At 36.5% G+C, this 15,710-nt stretch overlaps 1 protein-coding gene across 3 annotated transcripts in view; it reads right to left on the reverse strand.

Annotated features, from left to right (window-relative positions):
* Positions 1–562: 562 nt before the first annotated feature.
* LOC127872315 (phosphatidylserine synthase 2-like) overlaps positions 563–15,710 on the reverse strand; it is a 52,200-nt gene continuing 37,052 nt past the window's right edge. For all 3 annotated transcript variants that reach the window (XM_052415647.1, XM_052415661.1, XM_052415654.1), the window contains 5 exons: positions 11,705–11,823; positions 10,038–10,152; positions 9,328–9,473; positions 7,268–7,413; positions 563–4,767 (listed from right to left, as the gene is read on the reverse strand). In XM_052415647.1, the coding sequence (XP_052271607.1) occupies positions 4,550–4,767; positions 7,268–7,413; positions 9,328–9,473; positions 10,038–10,152; positions 11,705–11,823 (744 nt within the window). In that variant the 3' untranslated portion in view covers positions 563–4,549. The remainder of the gene's footprint in view (positions 4,768–7,267; positions 7,414–9,327; positions 9,474–10,037; positions 10,153–11,704; positions 11,824–15,710) is intronic.

Raw genomic sequence — 15,710 nt, forward strand, 5'->3', positions numbered from 1 at the left:
GGGGTTTAATGCATGTGAGTAAAGTGTCGTGAAGTATACACAGGCTTATCAGGGACAACACTTTCAGCCTAAATTGGATTTTCGCCATGAACAGACTTTCTTTAAAAGATAAATATCTTAAAAGCAGTAAGTGTTGTCCCTGATTAGCCTGTGTGGGCAGACTGCACAGGCTAATCTGGGACGACACTTTACGAACATGCATACCCCCCCCCCCCCCCAGAGCACAGCCCATATATATCCTATACGTGGAAGTGGAATAACAGTATAAAGGTCATCCAGTTACCCAGTACAGCATATTAGCAATAAAATGGCAGAAATAAAAATACAGCATAGTTGCAATCGATCTATGTTTGGAATGTTTTTAAAGCAAACTTTGTCACATTAAAACAGTCATTTAGAAACAATAAATGAACGTCAAAAGCATTGAGACAGGAATTTTGCATACTTTACATGAATTTAATCTTACAGATTCATATAATACAACATGGATAACTATTATTGCCAGACAACAACTAACAAGCAAGGCAAGTAATACAAGCTGAGAAACAGATAAATATGTTCATCATCTGTAGCCTTTTATTCCGTGCACATTAACAACAATCGTTAATAACATAAGCAAGGTCATCATAGAAATATCAACACATTATACAAGTAAACGCTCAAAAAATACTTGATTTCAATACGTTGAAGCACTCCTGGTGATAAATGCACATGGAATAATAACATGTTATAGGGACAAGAGTATCTAACATCACAGAATAACATACCCGGTAAGCATTATCAAAGAAGATGCACAACATTTTAAAATAACAGCACCACATTGTGAGTCACAGCTCAGACTCAAGTCCAGTCACTTAAATTCAACAAGATAAGAGGCCACACTCATAATTAAAGTTGGTGAAAATATCTTGTAAGTAACATAACTATGATGGACACTTCTAGCATAGTGAGTCACACTTGGAATATCAATGATCCAAATTTGAAAATTGACACTGACTTAACATTCATGGCATTTCAGATAATATATTTCGCCAGTTGCTCCAATTCCAAATAAAATATGTATATGCAATTAGAAGCCATTTGATAAGCTTGTCAAACTAAAAGTGGTCTCTTTTGTAAATAAGGAGTAATAAAAGGTGATTGTATCCACTAATCTGACCAACCCTTATTTTTAGTATGAACCATAAAATGTGTTGGTACTTCAAAATGAGTTTTTCGATCAGTTTTGCAAAATTGGATCACTTCATACAAATTAAGTTATAAGTTTGAAAAGAGAATTTGAATATTTCTGTATCATCAATAAATGTGTAAGACAGAAGTTAACCAAAAAATAGTAAAGCTGACCTATCAAGCCTATTTTGTTGGGCATTTAATTAGACAGAAACAACTTTTTCTTGGCCACTATGATGACTGTTGTCAAGCAAGCATTACTCCTGCTTTACATTTCTTCATACACATCGTTAATAAGCAATTAACCCTTTACCACTTAGATACAGATTTTGACGCATTTGTTGTCCCTTAGAAAGTTACATTTAATTAAAGACCTTTCTAACAAAATTCAAGTTTTTAATGCTTCATTTCCAACCCTTAGATACTGAGAGCTACTCGCAGGCTGTTCTGGTTTAATGCTGTTTGCACAAATTCATTTTTACTTTGCCTCTGAGTGGGAAAGAAAAGGAAGTATAAAAACAAATGTACATCACCATATCAGATGAAGGTTCTATCTTCACACACAAAACATGAAATTTTAAACTAAACAATTCAATCTGTACAAAATTGTATAAAAATCTAATTTCTAAAAGTAATCTTCTTGAAGTGCTACATGTATATTTTTCTCCCTTTTCAAATTAATGCTATGAATAAAATCCATTATTGGTCTTTTGAAACAGAGCATCTACAATTATTTACAAGCCACACTTAAATTGTGTATTTTGATTTTTTGCTAAAAAATTGAAGAAAGCCTCACTTTGTTATGGACGGTGTAAGAAATAGAGAAATATTGCATAAGTAACATATTTTCCATCACCTAACTTAAAAAAACACACAATCAAACATAAAATAAAACATATTGATATACAAGATTATTTTCGAGCAATATATGTCCCCTACCGGCTCAACCATTGTAAGATTATTTTTTTTGCCATAGCAACCAAAATTCTTGACGTAGGAATAATATCCATATTGCCATCTGAACATGTTTCAAGTTTCATGAAAAAATATGAAAAACTTTTAAAGTTATCGCAGGATCCAGAAAAGTGTGACAGACACACAGACTCACAGAGCGCAAACCATAATGCCCCTCCGGTGAAACCGTTAAAATACAATTACAAAATATGTAATGGATAAATTGGTTTCAACATTAAAAGGTGCATACTGATATTAATTCCAAGTTAAACATAAGACTAACAAATTTTTGTTAAAAAACATGTCAAATTTTGATATCATTTCAGTCCATGGTTTATAACGCATACTATTAAATTATCATTTGCTGTGTAACATGCTAACCAGTGCAGATGCAAAACAATTAATATGCAATCATTAATTAAAATAGGCAATACAAACATACATCAACAAAAATAAAAGCTTAAAGCGAGTATATACGATTTTGTCAAATATTAATGAATTTATATAAAATGTGTAAAACACTTAATATATTTATATTTCAATAGAAACTAAAATAAAAGTTCAGAAGAACATGTGTCGAAAAATGCGAGATAAGCCAGATATTTAAATCTGAAATCGAAAATGGCTGTACAGTCGAATTCACCAGCATGCATATCATGCATGTATGATGTGAATCTAAACTTACTTTAACGGTTCATCTTAAATTCCTGCAACGATATATATTCATATGACACACAAACACTAACTCTGGTCCTAATAAAAAGACGAATGCTTCAGTTATTGTAGGAAAATATTTTTATCACAATCTGCTCAGAGCACTAATTTGTCTTGGCTGCATTTTATGAAATTCGTATTTAATGTATAATTTTTCTTGCCTATTTGTGTTATTGTAACATATTTTATCAATATATTACAATTTAACACATATAAAATCGTATAATCTCGCTTTAACAGATTATCAGCTTACAATATGTTTCAGAAAGCAACACCAAATACAAAATATTATAAAGTGTAACTTGCAGTTTATATTTAATATGCATTATTGATCAAATGTTCAATATAATTGATGTATTTTATGACTTTTTTAAGAAAATAACACTCTGGAATTTGTCTAGTTTTTAACAATATTGGAATGTTATGTGTATTTTTATATATTATTTAGAAAAATATGTTAGTATCCATTTAACCATTAATAAAAATTATTGTTGGTTCTTAAACAATCTATCAAATTTGTAGCTTCTTAAACTATCTATCAAAGTTATTGTTTTAAAACTGATATTGACACACAAACATGAGTGTTATATATTTCAATTATATAAAATAATTTACATAACGTGATTTCCTATAAATGATATGACTCTGTGATTATGTTACATAAACTGTATTGAGAAAATGTGCATTTCGAAATAAATGAAATGAAAAATGCATACTGAGTAAATCACTTAAAACAATAGGCAGCTCAATAATTAATCAAGCAATACAATTTATATGGAGTACAGAATGGTCATCAGACTTGACTCTTTGCACAACGTCAAGTGAGCTTCTCTGACATATATATTAACCATTTGTAAACTTGATCATAACATGAGAAGAGCACATGTTTTGAGAGCGTTTAACTTTAGATTTGGCAATTTATGTGGCCCCTCAAATTTTTCTCCAATTTACAAATTGACCTCGTTTCTTCATAGATTTAATTTTTTCTTTACATTAATATATCATCAAAACAATATGTACTGCACTGTGTAATGCAATTAAAGAAATTAAAATGAAATTATGCTGAAGATGCAAAATAGACAAAAAGGGGCTATCATGAAAGCTTGCAATGAGCATATTATGTTGATGTATCCTAAGAAAGACACAATTATCTTGTCACCAAACCTGCTCCACATAGCACCAACTTCAATGTATGTAAACGTTATGCAAAAATAATAACATACCAAAGCTATGAAACAGAACATTTGTACACGTAAAACAATCCTGCAATTTGTGTCATCCAATCAATAAGACACAATTTATAAAGATGTTTTAAATACATTAATCTAAAAGAAATATTCAAACAAGCATGATCAGAGCTAAGCACAATTTGAAAACTGGAAAGCAGGCTAATTAAAGCATAGTTGTTGTTATTCCAAACACTTAAAGAACAATTCTTGGAAAGCAGTAATGGTCTTTTTAAAATAATAAAACATAAACATTCAAATTAATAACAAAACGTGGACATTTGCAATAACAAGCAAAGACAATATTATTTTCTGACAAAATACCAGAATAAATATTAAAAAACCCGCATAACTCGCACGCCAGACAAAACATTTAACACATCAATTTTAACTACTTATTCAAATATGAATGTAACATTTGGACATATGAAAGAATACAATAAATGCAAGCTTGTTCAATCTGCCAATTTGTGTGTGTGATAACACTAAAGCCCTGCAGAACCATTTTTAGTCTTGGTTCGATGGCGAACCCCGTCGTTCCTTAGGTTGTACCTATTGTCTTCTTCTTCCACCTCATCATCTTCCTCTTTTTCTTCATTATCATGTAGTGCTTGAGACTGCTCCTTAGCCCTAGGAGTTACTTCAAGATCATTCTTCACGTCACGCTTCACATAGAACTTCCAGATTGTGTACCCCACTAGACCTTAATGATGGACACAAAAGTAAATGAAAAATGTGTTTATGTACATATCAATACTTTTCAAAGTCTATATAATAGAGTTAAATCTTCAGTTATAGAAATACTTATTCTACAGTTTTGAACTAGACCTTTAAGAGAAGTGACAAACACCCGAAAACTGAATGTAGTTATTCGTAGCAATTTGTGGCAACAAGAACTTTGTGCAAAAAAACAGAAGTCCCTTGCTGGGGTTAATTTTGTCAGGATAAGAACAAGATTTCCACAAGTTTCATGACATCCTTAAGTACTCTACCACAGGATGCAGATCTTAGGTATCAGTAATAATAAATATTTCCATAATCATAGCAATTATGACTTTGGATTGAAGAAAAACAAATCTGAAATTACATGCATATTCTCCATATGGCCCTCTATCCACATATAAAGTTTCATCAGCCGGGCTTAAGTGTTTTTTTTTAAACTTATTGCAAGGTCCATGGGCATTGCAGATCGGGGAAATTTTAAAAAGGGTTTCCATACAAAAATCCATATAAACTAGTGACACAGGAGTTAGTAGGCCAGGGGAATAATTTAAAGAACATTTGTATATGCTGCTAAATATGGAATATCAAGTCCATGGGTTTATTGCGTCAGAATATTTCTTCAGGTCTTTCCTATAATGTCAATGTACAAGTTGTGACCCACTGGGAGGGGAAGGGGCAGTTTTTACCTGAGGGGTACAATTTTTACATTGTATGTAGAAAGCTTCTACATGATACATTAAACCGATTATGAAAAACATGGGCATTGTTATTTTAGACAAGAAGATTTTAAAAGGATTTCCATACATAATGGGCCCTGCTCTACGTACCGTAAAAGGAATTTAATGCATATGCGTTAAGTGTTGTCCCAGATAAGCATGTGCAGTCCGCACAGACTTATCCAGGACGACACTTTCCACCTTGATATTTTCCGTTTCCAAAAAGTCTTTTCTAAGCAAAAATCTAGCTAAAGTGGAACGTGTCATCCCTGATTAGCCTGTGTGGACTGCACAGGCTAATCTTGAACTACACATTACACACATGCATTAAATCCCCTTTTTACAGAGCACAGCCTAATTGGTAAAACCGGTGACACCTGCAGCGAGCCAATTGTTTGTAGAGGACTTCTAGATGAAGCAGATTACCAAATAAGAAAGCCACATGTTTCGGAGTTTCAGACAACATTTATTATGAATTTCCATACAAGTTAATGTACAAAGTGTGTCCACTAGGGCTTGATGCTTTATTTCGCATGGGCATGATTTAACAAACTGGGTACACAACCTTTAAGTCATGCTAAACACCAAACATTGGACTTTTGAGGTTTTTGATAGGAAGATTTTTTAAAGAATGCACCTACACAAATCTATGTAGAAATAGTAATCTTTAGCGCTTGGCAAACTGCGTCCCCATGGCATGACTTAAGAAAACTTTGTAATGGGCTTGTAGATGATGATACATAACAAATATGTAGCTTTAAGCTTTGCTGCTTCAGTTTAGTTTCTTTAAGGCATGGGAAGTTTTCACCTTAGGGGGCATGATTTGATGAAAGTTGGTAGAGGGCCAGAGTGTGATGTTACACAAAAAATACTAAACTCTGGACCTTGCATATTATATGAAAGATATTTTAAGTTTTCACAATATACTTATAAGGAAACAAGTAACACCTAGAGTGTGGCCAATTTTGACCACCGGGGGATGTTTAAACACTTTCTCACTTAGAAGCAAATTGAAAATGGCTTTTGCAACAAGCACAAAACCAGAACAGCCTGCGAGTAACTCACAGTCTGTTCTGGTTTTATGGTTTCAGCTGCTCATCAGTATCTAAGGCTTGGAAATGAAGCCTTTAAAACTGAAATATAGTAAGAAAAGTCTTTAATTAACTTTTACTTTCTAAATAACTACACATACCTGAAAATACGTATCAAAGTGGCAAATGGTACAAATATGTTTTTAAGTGGCAAAGGATTAAACAAACTTTGTGGAGGACCATAATATGATGTTACATACTAAACATTGATCTTCTGCACCATAAAAGCTCAAAAACATTTATTATCATAAAGAAGTAAAATATCCATGTTCAATATTGTTTTGCAACAATTACATTTGGATATTTTACAGTTTCAACAAGAGCTGTCTCCATAGGATGACATATGCCCCCAAAAAACGCTTTGATAGAAGTTATGAGCATTTTTCGAAACCTAAATGCAGATTGTGAAACCTAAACCCGGACCCTAAATTAAAGTTTAGGTTCAAGGTCACAGGGGTCAAAATTTGTGTGCATATGGAAAGGCCTTGTCCATATACCAAATATGAAGGTTACATCTGAAGCAACATAGAAGTTATGAGCATTTTTCGAAACCTTAACGCAAAAGTGTGACGGACAGACAGACAGACTGACAGACAGGCGGACTGCTAAATGTCACCCTACCAGGGGCATAAAAAATGGATATATATAATAGTGATGCTTGAAGGATACTTACAGAAAAATCCAAGGCTCCAAAAGTACGCGATATGAGTGGGAAGTGGCTTGCTCAAGGTTTCAGCATCAAACTTGATAGCAATCAGCAGCTCTGTCACCGTGATTGCGATGATCATCCATGCCTGGCGACCAAACTTCTTGCATTCCCTGTTGCGATAAAAAGAGTATTATAACAAAATGCCCATTTGAAAGCTAGATGGGACAATAGGCAAATTGTTACAAAAGACTCAAAGCCCTTCATGTTTTCTAACTACTTTTTGAAAATGACTATGTCATAAATACAGGAATGAAAACACTAAATAGCAATGCAGATATAAGATTATACGAGTAAAATTGTACGTGGCTTTTAAATTTCACTTTAAAACTATGCCAACAATAGAGAGCTTCAATTATGCGGCTTTAAAATACTAGAATCTTTAAGTAACATGAATATTGTTCATGAGCACAAAACATTTGTTAATCCCTTTCTCACTCAGAAGCATAGTGAAAATAGCTATGTGAAAACTGCAAAAAAACAGAACAGCCTGCGAGTAACTCACAGTCTATTCAGGTTTTATGCTGTTAAATGCTCTTCAGTATCTATGCCTTGGGAATGAAACCTTTAAAACTTGAATCTAGTAATAAAGGTTTGACATTAAATTGAACTTTCTAAGGGACTTCAAATACGTCAAAATATGTATATAAGTGGTAAAGAATTAAACGAGTTAGGTACCTATCCTTGCAGTAAGACATATTAACCAGGATGTTATCTTTAAACAAAACACCATGTTTCCAAGTTTCAAACTTGGAAGAGATATGTTTGGGACAATTCTGACCAAGTTTAATGAAGACTGGGCAATACTTGTAAATGTGGCCTGTAAATTTAACAAGCCTTTTCTGTAAATCAACGCATCCTAGTGTTTCAACCCTATGAGACCCAAGTGTTTCAACCCTATGAGACCCAAGTGTTTCAACCCTGTGAGACCCAAGTGTTTCAACCCTATAAGACCCAAGTGTTTCAACCCTATGAGACCCAAGTGTTTCAACCCTGTGAGACCCAAGTGTTTCAACCCTATGAGACCCAAGTGTTTCAACCCTATGAGACCCAAGTGTTTCAACCCTATGAGACCCAAGTGTTGCAACCCTATGAGACCCAAGTGTTCTAACCCTATGAGACCCAAGTGTTTCAACCTTATGATACCCAGTTTTACACTCAGTCAAGATATCATGGCATAAAATGCTGATGCTGAGTTTTCATGAAGATTGGGCACTAAATGCAACCACTAGAGTGTTCACAAGGCAAATTTTTACAAAATCCCATGGACAAAAGGTCACATCAACAAGAGCTGTCACAATAGGATGACTATGCCCCCTATAAACACTTGATAGAAGTTATGAGCTTTTTTCAAAACCTAAACGCAGATTTCGAAACCGAAATGCAGACCCTAAGTTCAAGGCCCCAGGGCTCATAATTTGTGTGCATATGGAAAGGCCTTGTCCATATACACATGCATGCCAAATATGAAATTGCTATCTGAAGCTACATAGAAGTTATGAGCATTTTTCAAAACTTAAACGCAAAGTGTGACAGACAGACAGACAGACAGTCAGAAAAGTATATGCCCTCTTTCGGGGGCATAAAAATAGAATGTTATGAACAGGTTATTAAATGATAAAACTTTTGTACAAAAATGGGCCACTGTCTTGTTTGATTAAAGCAAAATGTGTTCATAAATGTTTGCAAAAATATATTGAAATATAAAATATATGCAACATTGCTGTATATACCAGAACAGTTTGTAAACATAATAAATCAAACAAACTCTTAGGGCCATGTTTGTTTGACATATTTTGACCACTGCTGCGTCTTTACAATCTCTTTGTTCAAATGTCTCTAAATGACTCTAAGCTTATAATTGTTCTGATCAAGTTTCATGAAGACTGGGCATTAAATATGGGTGTTTGCAAGGTAACTGTTGACGGCACATACAAGTGGAGGAATAACAATGTGGATCCCTTACAGGATCGTGGAAAAGAAACCAGCTATTTGACCCTCTCCCCAATTCCCCATGTAATACATACGGGTCATCGAGGTACTGGAACCCCTCACGCAGGGATGCAGCGCCCATGAACAGGAAGAACACAAGCCGGGTGAGGTTGAGGAAGTGCTCCGGTGGGATCCACAGCACAAACTTCAGGTAGAATGTGTTCAGCTCCGCAAGCAGAAACTTAAAATTAACAGAACATTTTTGTAAACAACAAGAGATTGCCAAGCAATATGGTCCCCTGCCGGTGAAACTTCACCATTGTCAGTATTTTTATTATTATTATTATTATTTATTTTTTAAATATTTGTTGCCATAGCAAATAGAATTCTTGATGTAGGAACAAAATGATATGTTTAAAGTTATCGCAGGATCCCGAAAAGTGTGACAGACAGACTGACAGACTGACTGACAGACTTACAGACAGAGCGCAAACCATAAGTCCCCTCCGGTTTCATTAGTAGGGGACAAAAAGGTCTGTGAGTAGTGTTAGCACATACGCTGCTAGCAGAAACTTTCTATACTTAATAGACAAATTTTGTTTACGGGTTTATTTTAATATTGATTTTAAATGTTAAAAGTTTGCATGAAGTGCACTAAGCCATTCTTGAAATACAAGATGATATAAATCATCCTAGCCCCAAAAATGACACCAGAGCCAGCAAACTAGCTTGCAGTCTCATGAAATAAAATCCAGCAGAGGTAATTAAACCATAAAACAAAAGTGTCCATTCAACGGATGCCTACCACAATGAAAATGCAGATGGTTGCAAACCATCTTATGAGACTGGAGGTCGGCCGCCAGTTGAAGTCCGTCCAGCTGTAGGGAGTGAACTGCAGGGCAACTCTCTTAGCCATCCCCCTGAAAATGGGCAATATATATATATATATATATATACATATGAGCTGTGCTCTGTGAAAAGGAGGTTTTATGCATGTGCATAAAGTGTCATGGCTGATTAGCCTGGGCAGTCCGCAAAAAATCAAGTTTAAGCAGAAAGTGTCGTACCTGATTATCTAGGATAACACTTTACGCACAGGCATTAAACCCCCTTTCTACAGAGCACTGCCCATATATGATTGTCCTTTAAGTAACAGGCCTATGATCATTTTCAGTGTGTGTGTAGAAGAAGCAGCTGATTTAACCACAGGCACTCGGCATTAGTTGCTTGCCCCCTACCCCAGCTGCTTCCCCCCTAACAAAACCCTCAAAATTGTCCATTTAACAAATTAATGTCAAAACAAAACAAAACAAGAGATGTGTTCGTCAGAAACACAATGCCCCCTATTGCACCTTTGACCTTGAAGGATGACCTTGACCTTGAACTTCCACCACTCAAAATGTGCAGCTTAATGAGAACGCCGCTTTTAATTTATATATATATTTTTTTACCTTTGACCTTGAAGGATTACCTTGACCTTGAACTTCTGCCACTCAAAATGTGCAGCTTTATGAGATACACATGCATGCCAAATATCAAGTTGCCATCTTCAATATTTAAAAAGTTATGGCTAATGTTAAAGTTTTTCGGACGGACAGACGCCATATATTTGACATTTGACCTTGAAGGATGACCTTCACCTTCACCTTTCACCACTCAAAAGTTTTAGCTCCATGAGATACACACGCATGCCAAATATCAAGTTGCTATCTTCAATATTAAAAAAGTTATGGCCAATGTTAAAGTTTTCGGACGGACAGACGCCATAAATTTGACAATTGACCTTGAAGGATGACCTTGACCTTTCACCACTCAAAATGTGCAGCTCCATGAGATACACATGCATGCTAAATATCAATTTGCTATCTTCAATAGTGAAAAAGTTATGGCCAATGTTAATGTTTTTTTCGAACGGACGGACAGACAGATAATTAGTGTATAATTAATTATCTCAGTATAGGAATATTTATATTTTCATTATCATTATTACTGTGACAGTGAATTTTACATGCATGTGTTTCTGGCGCTAAATAGCGTCACTGCCGTTTAAACGTCATGACGTCATTTCCTGTTTATTTGTTTTTTGAAGTCATTAGTCTTGTTTGTGTTGAGAAATAGAAAGAAAATGTAGTTAATTTGTAAAAACAAACTTTGAAAAAGCCTATTTAGGCGAAATATATCAGAAAAGAGTGGAACTTGTTCTGTGTAAATTTATATTTATCCCTACTGGATACAAAACTGAGTACCATGACATAAACAACAACTACTACTTGGATATACATTTGCAGGAGACAATGACCTCTAATCTGTATGTGTGGTCTATCTTGTTTTTCTTTAAAAAAATACCCTGTCCTCTATACTACAAAAATGACAGAAAAAAGTGGCTAACAATGGTTAAAATGCTACACAAAGCTAGTATTACCTGTATCTGGGTTAGTTCCACATGCCCTGTGACACATAGCTTTGTATTACCTGAATGTGGGTTGGTTCCACATGCCCCTCCAGTGGTAAGGCTTCATGGAGAGGTAGTTTAGGGTCTTCATGCCCAGGTAGATTCCCAGACCATTGCACACCAGGGCATCCATGATCCACTGGGGACAAAGAAAGCTTCACAGTCACCATGGTAAGAAATACACTTTGCTTCTAAGTGGAAAAAGGTTACAGAGTGGAAATATCACCTTATAACAAGCCTTGATTAAAAGTTGTGTGTGAAATAAACAACACATACACTTTTGTTTATCTTATATTTTGTATAATCAACTGTAATAAATTAAACAAATCAATGGTAAAAGGCAGTTATCCTTAAAAGCAGCCTTCAGAAATGTCAGAATTGTTGAGAGTTAAAGGCCAGAATTTCATAACAAAAAGATGACAACGAAGAATAAATGAAACCAAGGGCCAAATGGCCCTAGTTCGCTCACCTGAGAGGAGTCGGTTCATTCAATCTTTACCAAATGTCAAACTTGACCTAGATATTGTCCAGACAAACATCCTGGTCAAGTTTCATCATTATTTCATCTGCGAGTCATGATCAATGCACCTATGAAGTTTCATCATCCTAGGAGTAAGCATTCTTGAGTTATCATCCCGAAACCATTTTTCTAAGTTGAGTTACCGTGACCTTGACAGCCATTGTGTGAATACTTTTTTTGGCACTGTGGCCTTGACTTTTGACCTAGTGACCTGATGATCAATAGGGGTCATCTGCCAGTCATGATCAATATACCTATGAAGTTTCATGAACCTAGGCATAAGCGTTCTTGAGTTATCATCCAGAAACCATTTAACTATTTCAGGTCACCGTGACCTTGACCTTTGACCTAGTGACCTGAAAATCAATAGGGGTCATCTGCGAATCATGATCATTGTACCTATGAAGATTCATGATACTAGGCATAAGCGTTCTTGAGTTATCATCCAGAAACCATTTTACTATTTCAGGTCACTGTGACCTTGACCTTTGACCTAGTGATCTGAAAATCAATAGGGGTCATCTTCGAGTCATGATCAATGTACCTATAAAGTTTCATAATCCTAGGCAAAAGAGTTCTTGAGTTATCATCTGGGAACCATTTTACTATTTCGGGTCACTGTGACCTTCAACTTTGACCAAGTGACCTGAAAATCAGAAGGGGGTATCTGCGAGTCATGATCAATGTATCTATGAAGTTTCATGATCCTAGGCATAAGCGTTCTTGAGTTATCATCCGGAAACCATTTTGCTGCTTTGGGTCACCGTGACCTTTGACCTAGTGACCTGAAAATCTATAGGGGTCATCTGCGAGTCATGATCAATGTATCTATTAAGTTTCATGATCCTAGGCATAAGCGTTCTTGAGTTATCATCCGGAAACCATTTTACAATTTCAGGTCATCGTGACCTTGACCTTTGACCTAGTGACCTGAAAATCAATAGGGGTCATCTGCCAGTCATGATCAATGTACCTATGAAGTTTCATGATCCTTGGCATAAGCACTCTTGAGTTATCATCTGGAAACCATCTGGTGGACGGACGGACCGACATGAGCAAAACAATAAACTCCCTCTTCTTCGAAAGGGGGGGGGGGGAGCATAATGAGAAAACTGCCCCCCTCCCAGCAGCCATGTTATTCAACTGACCGGAACCATTTTTGACTCAACTCTCGTATCAAGGAAACAAATGTTCTGCGCAAATTTCATGAAAATTGGGCCAAAAATGTGACTTCTACTGTGTTCACGTTTTCACTATATACATATAGAGAAAAATGCCCCTCCCAATGGCCGCCATGTTTTTTCACCGATCCCGACCATTTTCAAACTCGTCCGAGATATCAATAAAACCAATGTTTTGACCAACTTTCATGATGATTGGGCAAAAATTGTGACTTCTAGAGTGTTTACAAGGTTTCTCTATAGCCAAATAGGGAAAACTGCCACTATGTACATATAGAGAAAAATGCCCCACCCACTGGCGGCCATGTTTTTCACCGATCCCGACCATTTTCGAACTTGTCCGAGACATCAATTGAACCAATGTTTTGACCAACTTTCATGATGATTGGGCAAAAATTGTGACTTCTAGAGTGTTTACAAGGTTTCTCTATAGCCAAATAAGGAAAACTGCCCCGCCCACTGGTGGCCATGTTTTTCAACGGATTGGAACCACTTTTGAACTCAACCAAGATATCATAAGACAAACATTTTGACAAAGTTACATGAAGATTGGGCATGAAATGTGACTTCTACAATGTTTACAAGGTTGTTTTTTTTGACCAAGTGACCTAGTTTTTGACCTGGCACAACCCAGTTTCGAACTCGTCCGAGATTTAATTGTGACAAAGCTTCTGACCAAGTTTCATGAAGATGGGACAAGAAATGTGGCCTATAGAGTGTTTACGAGCAATTGTTAACGGATGGACAGACGGACATACGACTGACAAAGACCGGTCACAGTTTCAGGTACACTTATACAATGTCAGGTACACAACTACAGTGTCAGGTACACAACAACAGTGTCAGGTACACAACAACAGTGTCAGGTACACAACTACAGTGTCAGGTACACAACTAGTGTCAGGTACACAACTACAGTGTCAAGTACACAACTACAGTGCCAGGTACACAACTACAGTGTCAGGTACACAACTACAGTGTCAGGTACACAACTACATTGTCAGGTACACAACAACAGTGTCAGGTACACAACTACAGTGTCAGGTACACAACTTCAGTGTCAGGTACACAACTACAGTGTCAGGTACACAACTACAGTGTCAGTTACACACCTACAGTGTCAGGTTCACAACTACAGCGTCAGGTACACAACTACAGTGTCAGGTACACAACTACAGTGTCAGGTACACACCTACAGTGTCAGGTACACAACTACAGTGTCAGGTACACTCACAGGACTACTTTCAAGCAGCAAACCTTACAAACTAGTGTCAGGTACACAACTACAGTGTCAGGTACACAACTACAGTGTCAGGTACACTCACAGGACTACCTTCAAGCAGCAAACCTTACAAACTAGTGTCAGGTACATAACTACAGTGCCAGGTAAACAGCTACAGTGTCGAGTAAACAACTACAATGTCAGGTACACAACAACAGTGTCAGGTGCACAACTACAGTGTCAGGTACACAGCTACAGTGTCAGGTACACAGCTACAGTGTCAGGTACCCAACTACAGTGTCAGGTACACAACTACAGTGTCAAGTACAAAACAACAAAGTCAGGTACACAACTTCAGTGTCAGGAACACAACTACAGTGTCAGGTAAACTCACATGACTACCTTCAAGCAGCAAACATTACCAACTACAGTGTCAGGTAAACAACTACAGTGTCAGGTACTTAATTGCAGTGTCAAGTACACATCTACAGTGTCATGTACACAACTACAGTGTCAGGTACACAACTACAGTGTCAGGTACACAACTACAGTGTCAGGTATAAAACTGCAGTGTCAGGTACACAACTACAGTGTCAGGTACATGACTACAGTGTCAGGTACACAACAACAGTGTCAGGTACACAGCTACAAAGTCAGGTTCACAACTACAGTGTCATGTTCACAACTACAGTGTCAGGTACACAACTACAGTGTCAGGTACACAACTACAGTATCAGGCACACAACTACAGTGTCAGGTACACAACTAAAGTGTCAGGTTCACAACTACAGTGTCAGGTACACAACTACAGTGCCAGGTACACAACTACAGTGTCAGGTACACAACTACAGTGTCAGGTACACTCACAGGACTGCCTTCAAGCAACAAACTTTACAAACTACAGTGTCAGGTACACAACTACAGTGCCAGGTAAACAGCTACAGTGTCGAGTAAACAACTACAATGTCAGGTACACAACAACAGTGTCAGGTGCACAACTACAGTGTCAGGTACACAACTACAGTGTCAGGTACACAACTACAGTGTCAGGTACACTCACAGGACTACCTTCAAGCAGCAAACCTTACAAACTACAGTGTCAG

The sequence above is a fragment of the Dreissena polymorpha genome, chromosome 1 (genome assembly GCF_020536995.1).
Source record: "Dreissena polymorpha isolate Duluth1 chromosome 1, UMN_Dpol_1.0, whole genome shotgun sequence".
NCBI lineage: Eukaryota > Metazoa > Mollusca > Bivalvia > Myida > Dreissenidae > Dreissena > Dreissena polymorpha.